General features: G+C 39.7%; 1 protein-coding gene across 1 annotated transcript in view; it reads right to left on the reverse strand.

The window, feature by feature from the left end:
* Positions 1 to 13,100, reverse strand: part of larp4b (La ribonucleoprotein 4B) — a gene marked incomplete in the record, with an annotated part of 58,227 nt that overhangs the window by 29,714 nt on the left and 15,413 nt on the right. The window contains 1 exon segment of the mRNA XM_062429792.1: positions 1,516 to 1,669. Within this exon segment, the coding sequence (XP_062285776.1) occupies positions 1,516 to 1,669 (154 nt within the window).

Here is a 13,100-nt window from a genome sequence, read left to right on the forward strand (position 1 = left end):
GAAGGTACGAGGGAGGGAAGAAAGAAGGAAGGGAGGAAGGACAGAAGGAAGGAAAGGAGGCAGGAAAAGAGGAAGAAGGAAGGAAAGGAGGAAAGAAGGAAGAAAGGAGGAAGGAAGGGAGGAAGGAAGAAGAAAGGAAAGGAGGGAGGAAGGAAGGAAAGGAGGAAGGAAGGAAGGAAGGAGGGAAGGAACTTTTTTGCTGCTTTTTCTTTAATTAACATAATAACATATATGTTATTGAGATATATGTCAGTGATTAAACTCCACTTAGATGTTTTACTCTGTTCAGTTTTTCAAAAGTTTAATTACCGTCACTGTAAAAGTCCAACTGACACTTTCCAACTCTATTTAGTATTTCAATTTTACTGTAAAATTTTAAATTCCTTTCACTGTAATAAAAGTGTTTCATGTCCCACTAAAAACAACAACCGCTTCACTTTCTTAAATTACACTTCAACTGCATTTAAATTAAGTTGTCAGCCTTTTTAAATGTAGTTTCAATTGAACTTTTTTTGCATTTTACTTGTTGTAAAACAAGTACCAACTAAAATTGGTACCAACTATAACCTGGTTAAGTTCCTCTTTCTTTAAAATACAGTGTTCATCTACTTTAGCAGCTGTTCTGACTCATGCACTTCTGAGGTTCCTGGTTATTTGGCCTCTGCAGCAACAAAAAATTGACTATTTACAACTTTATTGTACAATACTGGAATTTAAGTGGTCTTGATGTCTCAGTTGGCTTTGATGCAAAAGATGTCAGCAAAGCTTATTCGATACTTTCACATTAAAAAAATGAACATCTAAGTTATTTTATTCCTAAAGCGAACATGAGCCGACACTTCATCTTTCTGTCAACGCTGCCTGCTGCTTTTTTAAGTGCATCCTATTTATATCTGTATCTATATTAAACAGGGTTTCTGCAGCTTTGAACAAGTTAAATTTAAGACTTTTTAAGACCATTATGAATTAAATTTAAGACCTACACGAAGTACGACAAAATAAGGAAAATCACAGCCTCAGAATTACTTTCAAAGTAACAAAATATCTGATGTGATCTTGTGTGTGACATCAGTGCTTTCACACCAAGTATGCATCATTTGAGGGACTTCTTGCAGATAATTGATGGTTTGGTACCAGTTTTAACCAACCACTGAATCCTGATTGTTGAAACACTACCTGGATCCTTCAGAAAGAACAACACACAGATCTTACTGTGAATCCCACCAACGCATTTCTCAACAAAAACAAGGCGACGGAGGAAGCGATAAATGAACGTACATATTTAAGACTTAACTAAATGTAATTTAAGACCTAGTGTGCAACATATGGACGTATTTAAGACTTTTTAAGGCCTGAAATTGAGATTATCAAAGTTTAGACTTTTTAAGACTTTTTAAGACCCAGCAGAAACCCTGTATATATGTGTTTAAATTACTTTTATATGGAAATGTGTGTTTTGGAGATGAATTCTTTACAATGACCAAAACACCAATAATCAGCAACCGGTTGACTGACCTTCTGGGCCGGGGTCGGCCGAGCTATCGCAGCCTTCCTTCCATGGCTGCAGGGCAGCAGTTGTGGTGTCGGCACTCCCGCTGGGGTCCAGGCTAAACATGTGGTTGGCCCATGCTTTCGCATTGGGGTTGAGGTCTGAAACCTTGGCGGATTCCTGGGAACAGAACAGAGAGTTTAGTTAGAGATGTTTAACGTCAGCTGATGATGAGTCGCACATTAACAGTAACTTAAGAGAAGAGGTGTGACGATACACTCAGCTCACAAGATGAGACGACACACGATATTAGGTTCATGAGAGCGAGGCGAGACTTTAACAAAATTTTTAAGAAAACTTGTGTGACTGGAAAACAAGTCTTATTTCACTGAAAGTCACAAAATGCAAAACAATACAGGTGAATTACCATATGCAGTGTACAGTTTGCAAGCATCGTAAAAGGTTCCCCCAAAACATTGCAAATTACCAATAATTCATTTGTTAATCATCTTATGCATATCATGTTATGAGAGAACCTTAAAGTACCAGAAAACTTGGTTGTCAGGAGGGCGTTTCTCTAAATTAACTCATTAAAAACCTTCCTCAACCCTAACCTAACCCTAACCCCCCCCCTAGAACGAGGGCGCTCACTATAACAAGGTTAATGATCCACATGGTGACATTATAAAAAGAAGACATGACGTGCAAATGAAGGACAGAAAGCCGATCATCTTTCTTTGTTGTTGTTGTTTTTGGTGTACCTGGACGAGAAATATTGTCAAGTTTTAATCTTGTGATATCTCAGAACTCTTTGTACTTGAGTGTTTTATTGTGTAATTGATGTCTGATCTATTTTGGACGATTAATTATGTCACAGAAAAAGGCAATATATCATTTTTATCACAAGCTTTAAAAAAACCCCACTAAAACTTGCTTTACACAACTTGCTAAACACAAAGACGACAAAGAATAAAACCTACAACAGCTTCAGTGACATGAGTGTTTTTGAAGCTGATACAGGAAGTGACTCATCTGCACTTGTTTTAAAAATATACTCCGCACTCCTTTTAACACACAGTCATTTTCCCAACGTACAGTTACAAACAAGCTAAATGAATGCAGCAGAACCAAAGATAACATCAAGCCACACATTGTTCCTCTTTATCAAAAACTTGGTGGCCACGTTACGCACAATTCAACTCAGCCTGAGTCCATTCGGGGGGGAGATTTGGTTGCTAGTGACAACACATACACTCAAAAAGATGCACACAAGATGCACTCTTCTTAAAGATAAAAAATAAGAGTTAAGATAGGCAAGAGAAATTGATCAGAGCATCTCCCTCTGCAGCAACAACAAGCTTTACACAACTTTTTTTTGCACAATGTAGTCGTGAACAGTTGAATCAGATTAAAAAACCATCAATAACCTCTTGCAGAAATGCACTTTAACTGACAGCAATATGAGAAAAATCTTACAACTTGAGTCAAATTTTAAAACTGAGCACTCAAGAAATGAAGCAGATCGTCAAACACAAGGGGAGAAAATGAAAACATCTGCTTTGCATTCACTTTAAACTGAATCTTTGCACATATAAATGGAGGTTTCTGTTTATTATTGAGTGTTTATTAATGCTCAAAACTCCGAATATTGTACCACAAATATTATTGGTAATAGATAAGGCAAATATAATTAAACTCCTTTTAAAAAAACAGGCACAAAATCCATTTTTAAGACCGTTAATTGGACCGTCAGACCAGTGACGGTGCTCCGAGCTGCTGCTTTCCTGCTTTCTGGACATACTCACAGGATAAAAGCAGCAGTAGTTTAACACGCATGTTTCACAGGTTAACAGACTGTAGCCCAGAGTGGTGGTCAGAGCCAACGTCTCGCTCCAGTCGGGAGGCACAGCGGTCCAAGCGCTTCCCGTCGGCAGCGGCGTTAAACTCCACTGCGTCCAATCCATGATTAAAAAAAAAAACACACAAAAACAAGGAGTCTAACTATCTCCACGCATGTCCGCCAACGTTAAAGTAAAGACGCCTTTAAAGCCGCAACCTGGGCTCCTTTAAGTGAAGTCGACACCACAGCATCCCTCCTGCTGCTCCTCTCCTCCTCCCTCCTGTCAGATCTCAGCCGACGCCGCCACGCTCTGTCTGGCCCTTCGGATCCGAGCGGCAGCTGCTGGAGGGGTTGATTCGACAAATTTGATGACAGCAGCGAGGCTACCGCTTCCTCCCCCGGTGGGCTAGGCTGACGTTGCAGAAGCTGACTGGCCCTGTCTCGTAACCGTCTATCTCTATCTCTCTCTTTTTCTTTTTTTTTTTTTTTTGTTGTTGTCCCTTGTTGCACTGAGTCATTCTCTAGTCAGACTGCTGTGGAGCTTGGCGAGAGTGTGATGATGATGATGATGACGAGGATGACGATGATGATGATGATGAGGATAAATTCGCTTTGCACACCTGAGCTCACACAAGTGCCTGCAGGGGATCAACGTGCTAAAGCAAATCAACCCTGAGGCATTGCTCAAATTAAAAGCAGCCCTCTTGACCCTTTAATAGATTATTCTGCTAACGAGGGATGAGCTTCAGAGGCACAAAAAAAAGAGAAGATAAATAGAAAGGGAAGAATAGAATAGAAGGAGTGAGATAAGGCTGGCTTGTTAACAGCAGCAGACAGCTTTTTTTGGGGTCGTATTTCACAAACGTTGCATTACAAAGATCATTTAGGATGAGTCTAGTCTCTCACACACACACACACACACACACACACACACATACACACACTAATCTAAAATAACTCCCACTCCTTGTCCGAGCCGGCTGCCATAGAAACGGCTGCTGACATCACCGGAAGTGTACGTCCTGGTTGGGCACTGCTTGACCTTTATCCCCCCCAAAAAAAATACATTAATAAAAAAAAAAGGTTTTAAAAATGTTCCCTTCTTTCACAGAGGAGAGAGGGAGGGGGAAAAAAATAAAAGGTTATATAGCTGCTTCATTCTATCTAAATTCAGAGTGTTTTTTTTTTAGGGGGGGTTGGAGAGATGTGAGATGATTCATCGTGAGCAGCGGTCAGAGGCGAGTTATTATTGACGTGTCATTGATGGCTTTGAGCACAATAAACCACAGCGGCAGACATACGGGAGTCCTTTAAGAGGGAGGAAATAAACAAATATAAACAACAACAAAAACCAGCTGAATTTGGGTTCATCTGTCTGCAGACCGGAGGCTTTCTGACATCGACTGAGCTGTAAGAGACAGACGGCCGAGCTGAAAACTGCTTCATCCAAAAAAAGAGCCACGTCTACAACATCAGACTTAATAATAAAGACAGTGAAGGTTGAGAAGTGTTAAAAAAAAAAAAATTCAGCTTTGAATCATAGAAACTGAAGTTCAAGCTAAATTCAAGGTTACTGCAAATTTTCTGAAATCATGTTTACCGTAAAAACTGGTGACTAAGTTGGAGTCTATTTTGGGAGGGGGAGGGGGTGTCATGCTGGGAAAAACCCATTTTTATTACAGACTGGTTTATTTGAATGCACCAGTAACACATATGTTTATACTCTAAAACTTTCACAATTTACTTTTATTTGAAACACAATTAAAACACATATCACACCTGAAACAGTGAGTCAGGTTGATGGTTAATGATCTTTAATGATTTAACTGAACTGGACCAATATATTAAAACACTTCAACAGGCAAAAGTGGAAAATGAGATGTGAAAACTAAAATCCTAGTCATCTCATTTGCACCTAAGTAAAACATTTCCACAAATCTACTCTTAAAATATTTGTATATTTTGGATTTTTATGAGTTGTATCTGCTATAAAATACATTGTCCCTATTAAGGTATAAAACTGGTCATAATGGTAAAAACAACTGATAAAGAGAAGTGATACATTCTTGCTTTCTCTGCTCATTAACCTTCGTGTCGTCCTCCCGGGTCAAATTGACCCCGTCTGTTTTGACTGTTCCTTCTTTCCTCCCTTCCTTCCTTCCGTCTGTCCTCGTCCCTCCCTCCTTCTCTCCTTCCTTCCTTCATCCTTTCCTTCCTTCCTTCCTTATTCTTTCCCTCCTTTCCTTCCTTCTTCCTTCCTCCCTCCCTCCTTCCTCCCTCCTTTCTTTCCTTCCTCCCACCTTTCCTTCCTTCTTCCTCCTTCATTCCCTCTTTCCTTCCTTCTTCCTCCCTCCTTTCCTTCCTTCTTCCCTCCTTTCCTTCCTTCTTCCTCCCTCCCTCCTTCCTTCTTTCCTCCCTTCTTCCTTCCTCCCTCCTTTCCTCCCTCCCTCCCTCCCTTGACTCGAGGACAACAGGAGGGTTAATATCACACATACTAGTTTTGTAAACTGAGTTTTATAATTTATATCAAAGTATAAACCTACCACAAGCTTCAGTTCTAACAATCTAGTCGTCCCAATTCAAGGCACAACATACAATACAATAACCACCTTAACCAATCGTGCTCCGAAAAAGGTGTTAAAGAGTCTGCATCTCCTGGTGCACGCTGCCTGTTTAAGGGTTAACTCAGACTAGGTTCAGGTTAGGCTGAGTTTCAACCAGGCGGGGAGTTCCGGTCCTCTGAATTGAGGCCAACGCGGAAGTAACCTAAAACTGCATTCTATCAAAAGGCCACCAGGGGGCGACCGTTTTGGTGTCAAAAGGACTTCCGTCTCTATACAAGTCAATGGAGAATTCACCAACTTCTCACTTGATTTCTAACCTCAGTAAACGTTTTCAGAATGTGTTTATGGTCTCAATCGCTAGTTTAAAGCCTTCTTCAATGCAGTATGATGTTCATTTGGGACATTTTGGCCTCCCTGATTTTATATGTGACGATAAAGCAGGGTATGCATTAGGGCGTGGCTACGTCGTGATTGACAGGTTGATTGGTTCACAGGTTCAGGAGGGCGCCTCATGTTCCTCCTGATGCCCATATAAGTAGAATCCCTGTTTTTATTTTTCCCAGCATGCACCGGAAATTTTCAAGATGGCGCTGCTCAGATCCGATACTATTGGCCTCCGAGCAGCAGTCCACAAACCAATGGGTTACGTCACGGATGTTACGTCCATTTCTTATATACAGTCTATGGGCTTTCACACATCGCACTTACAACATCAGTTTGGTGTGTAAATACTGAAACATCACAGCAACAAGTGTCCCGAAATACTTCTGATCAACACACTGAAGCAGCACCCGCCGGTGAACCCGCCTGGTTTCATTTCTTATTTTTCTGTACATCACACAGCTTTAACGGGTCTATTTTCATTAGCTGCAGACACAGCTGGAGCCTGTAGCGTGAGTTGGACACCAGTGTTTACAGGATGTTATAGTTCATAAGTGTAGACGCTCACATCATTATCTTTACAGTTATAGTTATAGTTCTTAGTGTGGAGCCTTCTACATAACTATAATCATATCCACATCCAACCTCTCTCTGTATATTTCAGAGGTAATCCATTTTAAGACCATGACAGAAAGACTATACATGTAAAACCACATTCAGGCAAATGTGTGATGTAAAGTTGCTGCTTTCAGTTTCAGGCTTTCAGTGTGAACTTACAACAGCAGCAGTATGGAAAGAAGTTGGATTTGCTTCTTTATTTAATTAACATTTAAGAGTATTTTACTTTCTTCTGGTGTTTTCAGATTGTGGCTTAAAACTCTGTATTCTTGTTTCTGACATAAATAAAAACCTCATTTTTTATACCTCTAAACTGCAGCTCGGCTGTTACAATAACAATCCCACATGAGACGAAGAGGATCTGATCCCAGCTGGAGTCCCGTTTCAAACTTCTTTCTTTCTTTCTTTCTTTCTTTCCGGCTTTTTGCCCGTAACTGATTTGATTTAACATGCACAGTTATAAATAGGTCATGTTCAATTTCTGGTCTGTTTCTAACACATATGTGCAAAGCATATGGTCTATCACTCTCTCTCTGTGTGTGTGTGTGTGTGTGTGTGTGTGTGTGTGTGTGTGTGTGTGTGTGTGTGTGTGTGTGTGTGTGTGTGTGTGTGTGTGTGAATAAGGAATGAGGTGGAAACCAGGGTTTGGTAGCACCACATGGCTCGTGTTACTATGACACCGGTTTTAATTTGGTGGTTAAACAAAACTAATTAGATACAAGAAACGGAAACTGTTACTATCACAATATTATAATGTAATTTTATTATATATATATATATATGGAAACCGTGAAATGTTTTAATACTGCCAAGTTAAATACTCTAATGAATTATTGTTTAATTTAACAAGGATACAAACAGTTAAAGGGGGTAAAAAAAAAAGGGTGAGACCATTGCGTGAATAGAGAAAACCTGCCACATTTAGAATGATATTTGCCTTAAATACTAATTTCTAGTTATTTTTAAGTATATTTGCATGTCTGAAAACTAATTCTAGCAGCCATTATCGTGACTATTACTTTTCCAGCTCTATATTTATATTCTGGAGGCTCTACTGGAATATATTTGCATGATTTCCAGTTAAAAACTCTTTATTTATCTTCTACTGGTCCTTTATGAAGCCGCTCAGTTCAGCCTCTAATGAAACAGGCTGTTTTAGCTCCTGTCTCTTTAAGACCCCCCCCCCCCTAATGAGCCCACTCTCAAAAAACAAACTTTACAAGAACTCTTAGAAACAACTTTACATAAGATAAGATAAAATAAGATCTCAAATGTAAAAAATGGGTCAAATTTGCCCCTGAACAGTATGTAAAGGGTTAATGTTCTTTCAGTTTTCTTTTATAGGATGTGAAAATTGTAAAGCTAATATCTATAAAGCTGTTCAAAACTCAAAGTAGCTCACAAGCCAAAACAAAACCATATCCCGGGATGTTTTTAGAAGGATTTACCGACCATTTATCCTCCATTTAATCTTTGTAGGCGACTTACTTTGATCTCAATATGAATATGAATTTCGCCGATATGTGACGAGTTTAGCATTTCTGATTTAATCGTATTTCCCAGTCGTGCAGAAATGACTCTTCCATATCAACACTTCTGAGGAACTTACTGACAAACCTGAATGTGGGTTTGAAAGTTTCAGTTTTACTTCCCGTAGGTGACATCACATGTTTGAGTTAAGATAAGCACAAGTTACCATAATTTAAATGTCGGATAAAAGATCATCAACTTCAAATCTTTCTTTCAAGACTCATCTTTTTAAATCTGCCTGTTTGATGTGTTTCTTCTCTTTAGTTTTTGTCTTGGTTTATTATTAATTTGCACTTTATGAACCAGCATTTTAACCCTTACATACTGTTCGGGGTCAAATTTGACCCATTAGCCTTAAATTTGATGAACTTAACATACAAAGAATGAAATATATTCGACACATATTTATCCAAAATGTCCAAAAACGCTCATTATTCACATTTAATTTAATTTATTGAAATAGTTTCTCCTATTTTATGAAACATTGGACCATTTTATAGTGTTTTTTTATTGTTTTCTCATAAAAACAAAACATTTCTGCTCTCTTAAAGTTTCATTAAGGATTAATCTCACCTTTATCTGTGACTGATGAGGTGTTTATGAATGATTAGTGGTTCAAAAGTTTGTTATTGAGAGTAATTGTGAGGAAATTCTGATTTTATTATACTTATTTACTTTGAGACACTACATATGTTTTTTTTTTATCTTGCTAATGGTTTTATTTACTGTCCGTTTGTTGCTTTATTACTTTCATGCTTACATTGAGCTGCTGGTAACCTGAATTTTCCATCGAGATCAATAATGTGACTAATCTAATATCCTAACATCATGCATCTGCATTTCTTTTATTGATTGTGTTTTCATTTATTTTGTATGGTTTTAATGTTTTAATTGTCTTTTATTCTGTAAAGCGTCTTTGAGTATTAAAAGTATTACTATTATTATTTATATTAAAGTTCGCTGGCAGCTGCAGGCATTTATTTGTATATTTCTTGACTCATAGATGTTTTTTCTGCTCACTAACTTTGTCATCCTTAAGTTTGTATATATGTGTGTGTGTGTTTGTGTGTGTGTGTATATGTGTGTGTATTCAACCCTGGAAATCTCCGTTTCTCTCTCCACTTTTCCCACCACTAATCCTTTTGCTTGTAAATGGGACCTACAGCCTGAAGCATTCGCCCACTGGACTCCATCAGTGGGACTTTGCCCCCCGTCCCTCCTCGCCGCCAATCTTCTTTCCAATCTCGAGCATGTGTGTAAATGACAGTGGAAAAAAAAAAAAAAAAAGACAGCGGGCTCTTTCCATTTCCTAATTTTGGAGCTCTCAGGGAAAAATAACTTTTTCTTCGCCTCGAGGCCATCCGCTCACTTCTTACCCATTTCCTCAGCTTCACATTCTTTCCTATTTGTAGAGGTTGATTGAAACCCATCGAGGAGGGGGGGGGGGGGGGGGGGGGGGGGGGGGGGGAGGAGAGAAAACATGAAGACACATCCCTGTGCTTTGCTATGCTTTGCGACAGGCTTCTCTGAATTTAATTTGACTCCCTAGATTTCCTCTGCATTCAAGCGATTCAAGCAGCAACCGTGCTTCAACACGGAGAAGGAAATTACCATCACTGCTTAAAGAGAGAGAGAGAGAGAGAGAGAGAGAGAGAGAGAGAGAGAGAGAGAGATAATGAGAGAGAGAGACAGAAAGAGAGACAGAGGGAGAGAGAGAGAGACAGAGACAGAGAGAGAAAGAGAAAGAGAGAGACAGAGTGAGAGAGAGAGAAAGAGAGAGTGTGAGAGAGAGAGAGAGAGAGAGAGAGAGAGAGAAAGACACAGAGAGAGAGAGAGAGAGAGACACACACAGAGAGAGAGGGAGAGAAAGAGACAGAGAGAGACAGACAAAGAGAGAGAGCGAGAGAGAGAAAGAGACAAAGAGAGAGAGAGAGAGAGCGAGAGAGAAAGATAATGAGAGAGAGAGAAACAGAGAGAGAGAGAGAAGAAGAAAGAAATCGTCACTGATCCAAGAAGAATGATTTAAGAGGCTGAATCCTAGACTCAAACATGACTGGGACTAAAAACAAGATAATAATCTGGCATCTGAACACTTTCCTGGAGTCACTTACTGCGAAAGCAAAACTGGATTTCCAATCCCGACCTCGAGCGTGTGACAGCCAACCAAGCCAAGAAAAAACCAGTTACTGAAACTCTACTCTACGCCAAAATAGTGGCACAAACCTTGTTCAGGAAGACAGCTGAGGGGAGGAGGAAGAAGAGGAAACTTTATGTTTTTAATCGAGCTTACACAACAACAACTCCCTAACCAGCTGCGTCTTCCTCTTAAAGCAAAGTGACAGTTGGTTGTTTACCCATCTAAATTTTTCCCCAGTATTTTTCTTGGTGTAATAATCACATCCTGGTGTGACTGCTGCTGCATCCAGTCCTCCCAGTCTCTCTGCAGCGGTGTCACATGTGCAACCATCCATCCATCCATCCATCAAACCTGCAGACTGGTGCAGAATCATAAGGCCGTAAAAGAGACGCAAACAAATGAGTTAAAAGGCGTCTGTGGTAGTCTGCAGGATCACCCACACAGGAAGAGGAATAACCACCACTTCCTCTGCATGCTACACCTTGTTTTTTAATTCACTCCCTTTATTTAGTTTGTGACATACGCTGTGTCTCAATCTCAACTTTGAGTGCATAAGTGCGTTCACATTGAGATGGATGGAAAGATGCACTATGAGTATGGAACTATGGATGCTTCTCACCCTCAACGTTCATTACAAGGAGGATTGTTTCCTTTTATTATCATCTGGAGAAATTTGGTTGCCACACTGGTTTAAAGTGAATTTATTAAGAATGACTTCAGTAATTCATGTTGCAGTTTTGGAAACAACACGACTTCAGTCTTCCAGGATATCGACTGATATATTAAAAGTAGGTTTAACTGAAAATGACGACAAAAACAGGCATTGTTACAGTCTGAAGTTTTATAATATCGCAAGTTTAAATGATATTGTTTGTCACCTTTATAAATGATGGATTCTCTCCAGTAATAACAGTTATGCTGTGTCTCAAATAAAGCTATACTTCTGTACTTCCACTTCATATTTTAAGTGAATAATAAGAGAAGTATGGAAAACTGATACACTCAAAATAGTCCAAAAGTTGTGTGTGAAACTACGGACACTTCTCACCCTCAACGGTCGCCATCTTGGCTCCATAGCAGAAGGGGAGGGACTACTTTTCAAACAGGAAATAGCAACCGAAGACGTAACTACGGTTAACTTTGCTGCGTTATACAAATGTAAATTATACATGTGGTTTTTAAACTAAGCACCACTATAATGTTGTCACTTATAAGCCATTGGTAGGTTTATTGGGTTAATTTAGCCGTCTGTAAGGATTTGGTACTGTGAATGCTAACTTCTGTCTGTGTTATTATTGGTGATGTATTGTTCTTATTCCTTCTGGATAAGCAGCAGACTATCGATAACGCAGTGTGTTAATTTGTTGGTACAAGAGTACAGAAATTACCATTTTTACTTTTGGGAGATGCAGTTAGTCATTACAGGCCGATAATAACGCTCATACAAACAGACATCTGTCATCATGCGTCGAATTAAAATGCAGTTAAATCTCGGTTCCTGTATATTACTCAGTGAACACAAAGTAAATCAAACTCGAGCTGCATTGTCTTCAGAATTTAAATCTTGAACTGTACAATACTGCGCTCCCAGCATGCAGGCCTACTAGTGGTTCTAGTATCTATAAAAGTAGAACGGGAGGCAGAGCCTTCATCTATCAAGCTCCTCTCCTATGGAACCATCTTCCAGATTCGGTCCAGGAGGCGGAAACCCTCTCTGCGTTTAAGAGTAGGCTTAACACTTTCCTTTTTGATGAAGCTTATAGTTAGGCATGCCTGATTTTGAACTACGTGTGGAAGCATTTCCTTCATTTTACGTGCTTAGATACAGTCATTGTGTTTTTGGGCTCTGAGCACTTCCAAAATGTGGGTGACCTACACTTAACCATGTACCTGAACGCCTCCTTGTGTAAAACACTCGCTGTTGATCTTCTAAACATGCAGCTAATGCTACACTTTCTGTCTAGACGCAGGCTCAGAGTGTCCGTTCTTCATTAAAAACTCTGTTTTCGGTGTCGGCTTCTTCTCTCTTTAGAGCACTTTTCTCTGACTCGTGCTGCTGCCATTTTTTGTTTCGGTCCAACGCGCATCGCCCCAGCCCTAAAGCCTAGACTGCTGGGTGACTTCTCATGATGCACTGATCCTCTCTCCTCTTTTTCTCTCTATTTGTTCGTATCCATGTACCATTCATGCATTTCACCAACTTAACTTCTTCCCCAGACTTTTTTTGTGCTCTCTCGTCTCATAGGTTTCCCCATAGAGGGCTGCACTGTAGAGATGAAAACCCCGAAGACCATTCTGCTTTTCTTATTATTATCATTAGTCATACCTCTACTACTATTAGCAATGTTGTTGCTGTGCCTCTCTGTATGTGTCACTCTCTCTGCCTAAACCCCAACCAGCCAAGGCAGATGATTTCCCACCTAGAGCACAGTTCTGCTTGAGGTTTCTTCAAGTTTAAAGGGGAGTTTTTTCTTGCCAGTGCTGCTCATGTGGGAACGTTGGGTCTCTTTAAATCAAACTAAAGAGTATGGTCTAGACCTG

This window comes from Scomber scombrus, chromosome 11 (genome assembly GCF_963691925.1).
Source record: "Scomber scombrus chromosome 11, fScoSco1.1, whole genome shotgun sequence".
Taxonomy (NCBI): domain Eukaryota; kingdom Metazoa; phylum Chordata; class Actinopteri; order Scombriformes; family Scombridae; genus Scomber; species Scomber scombrus.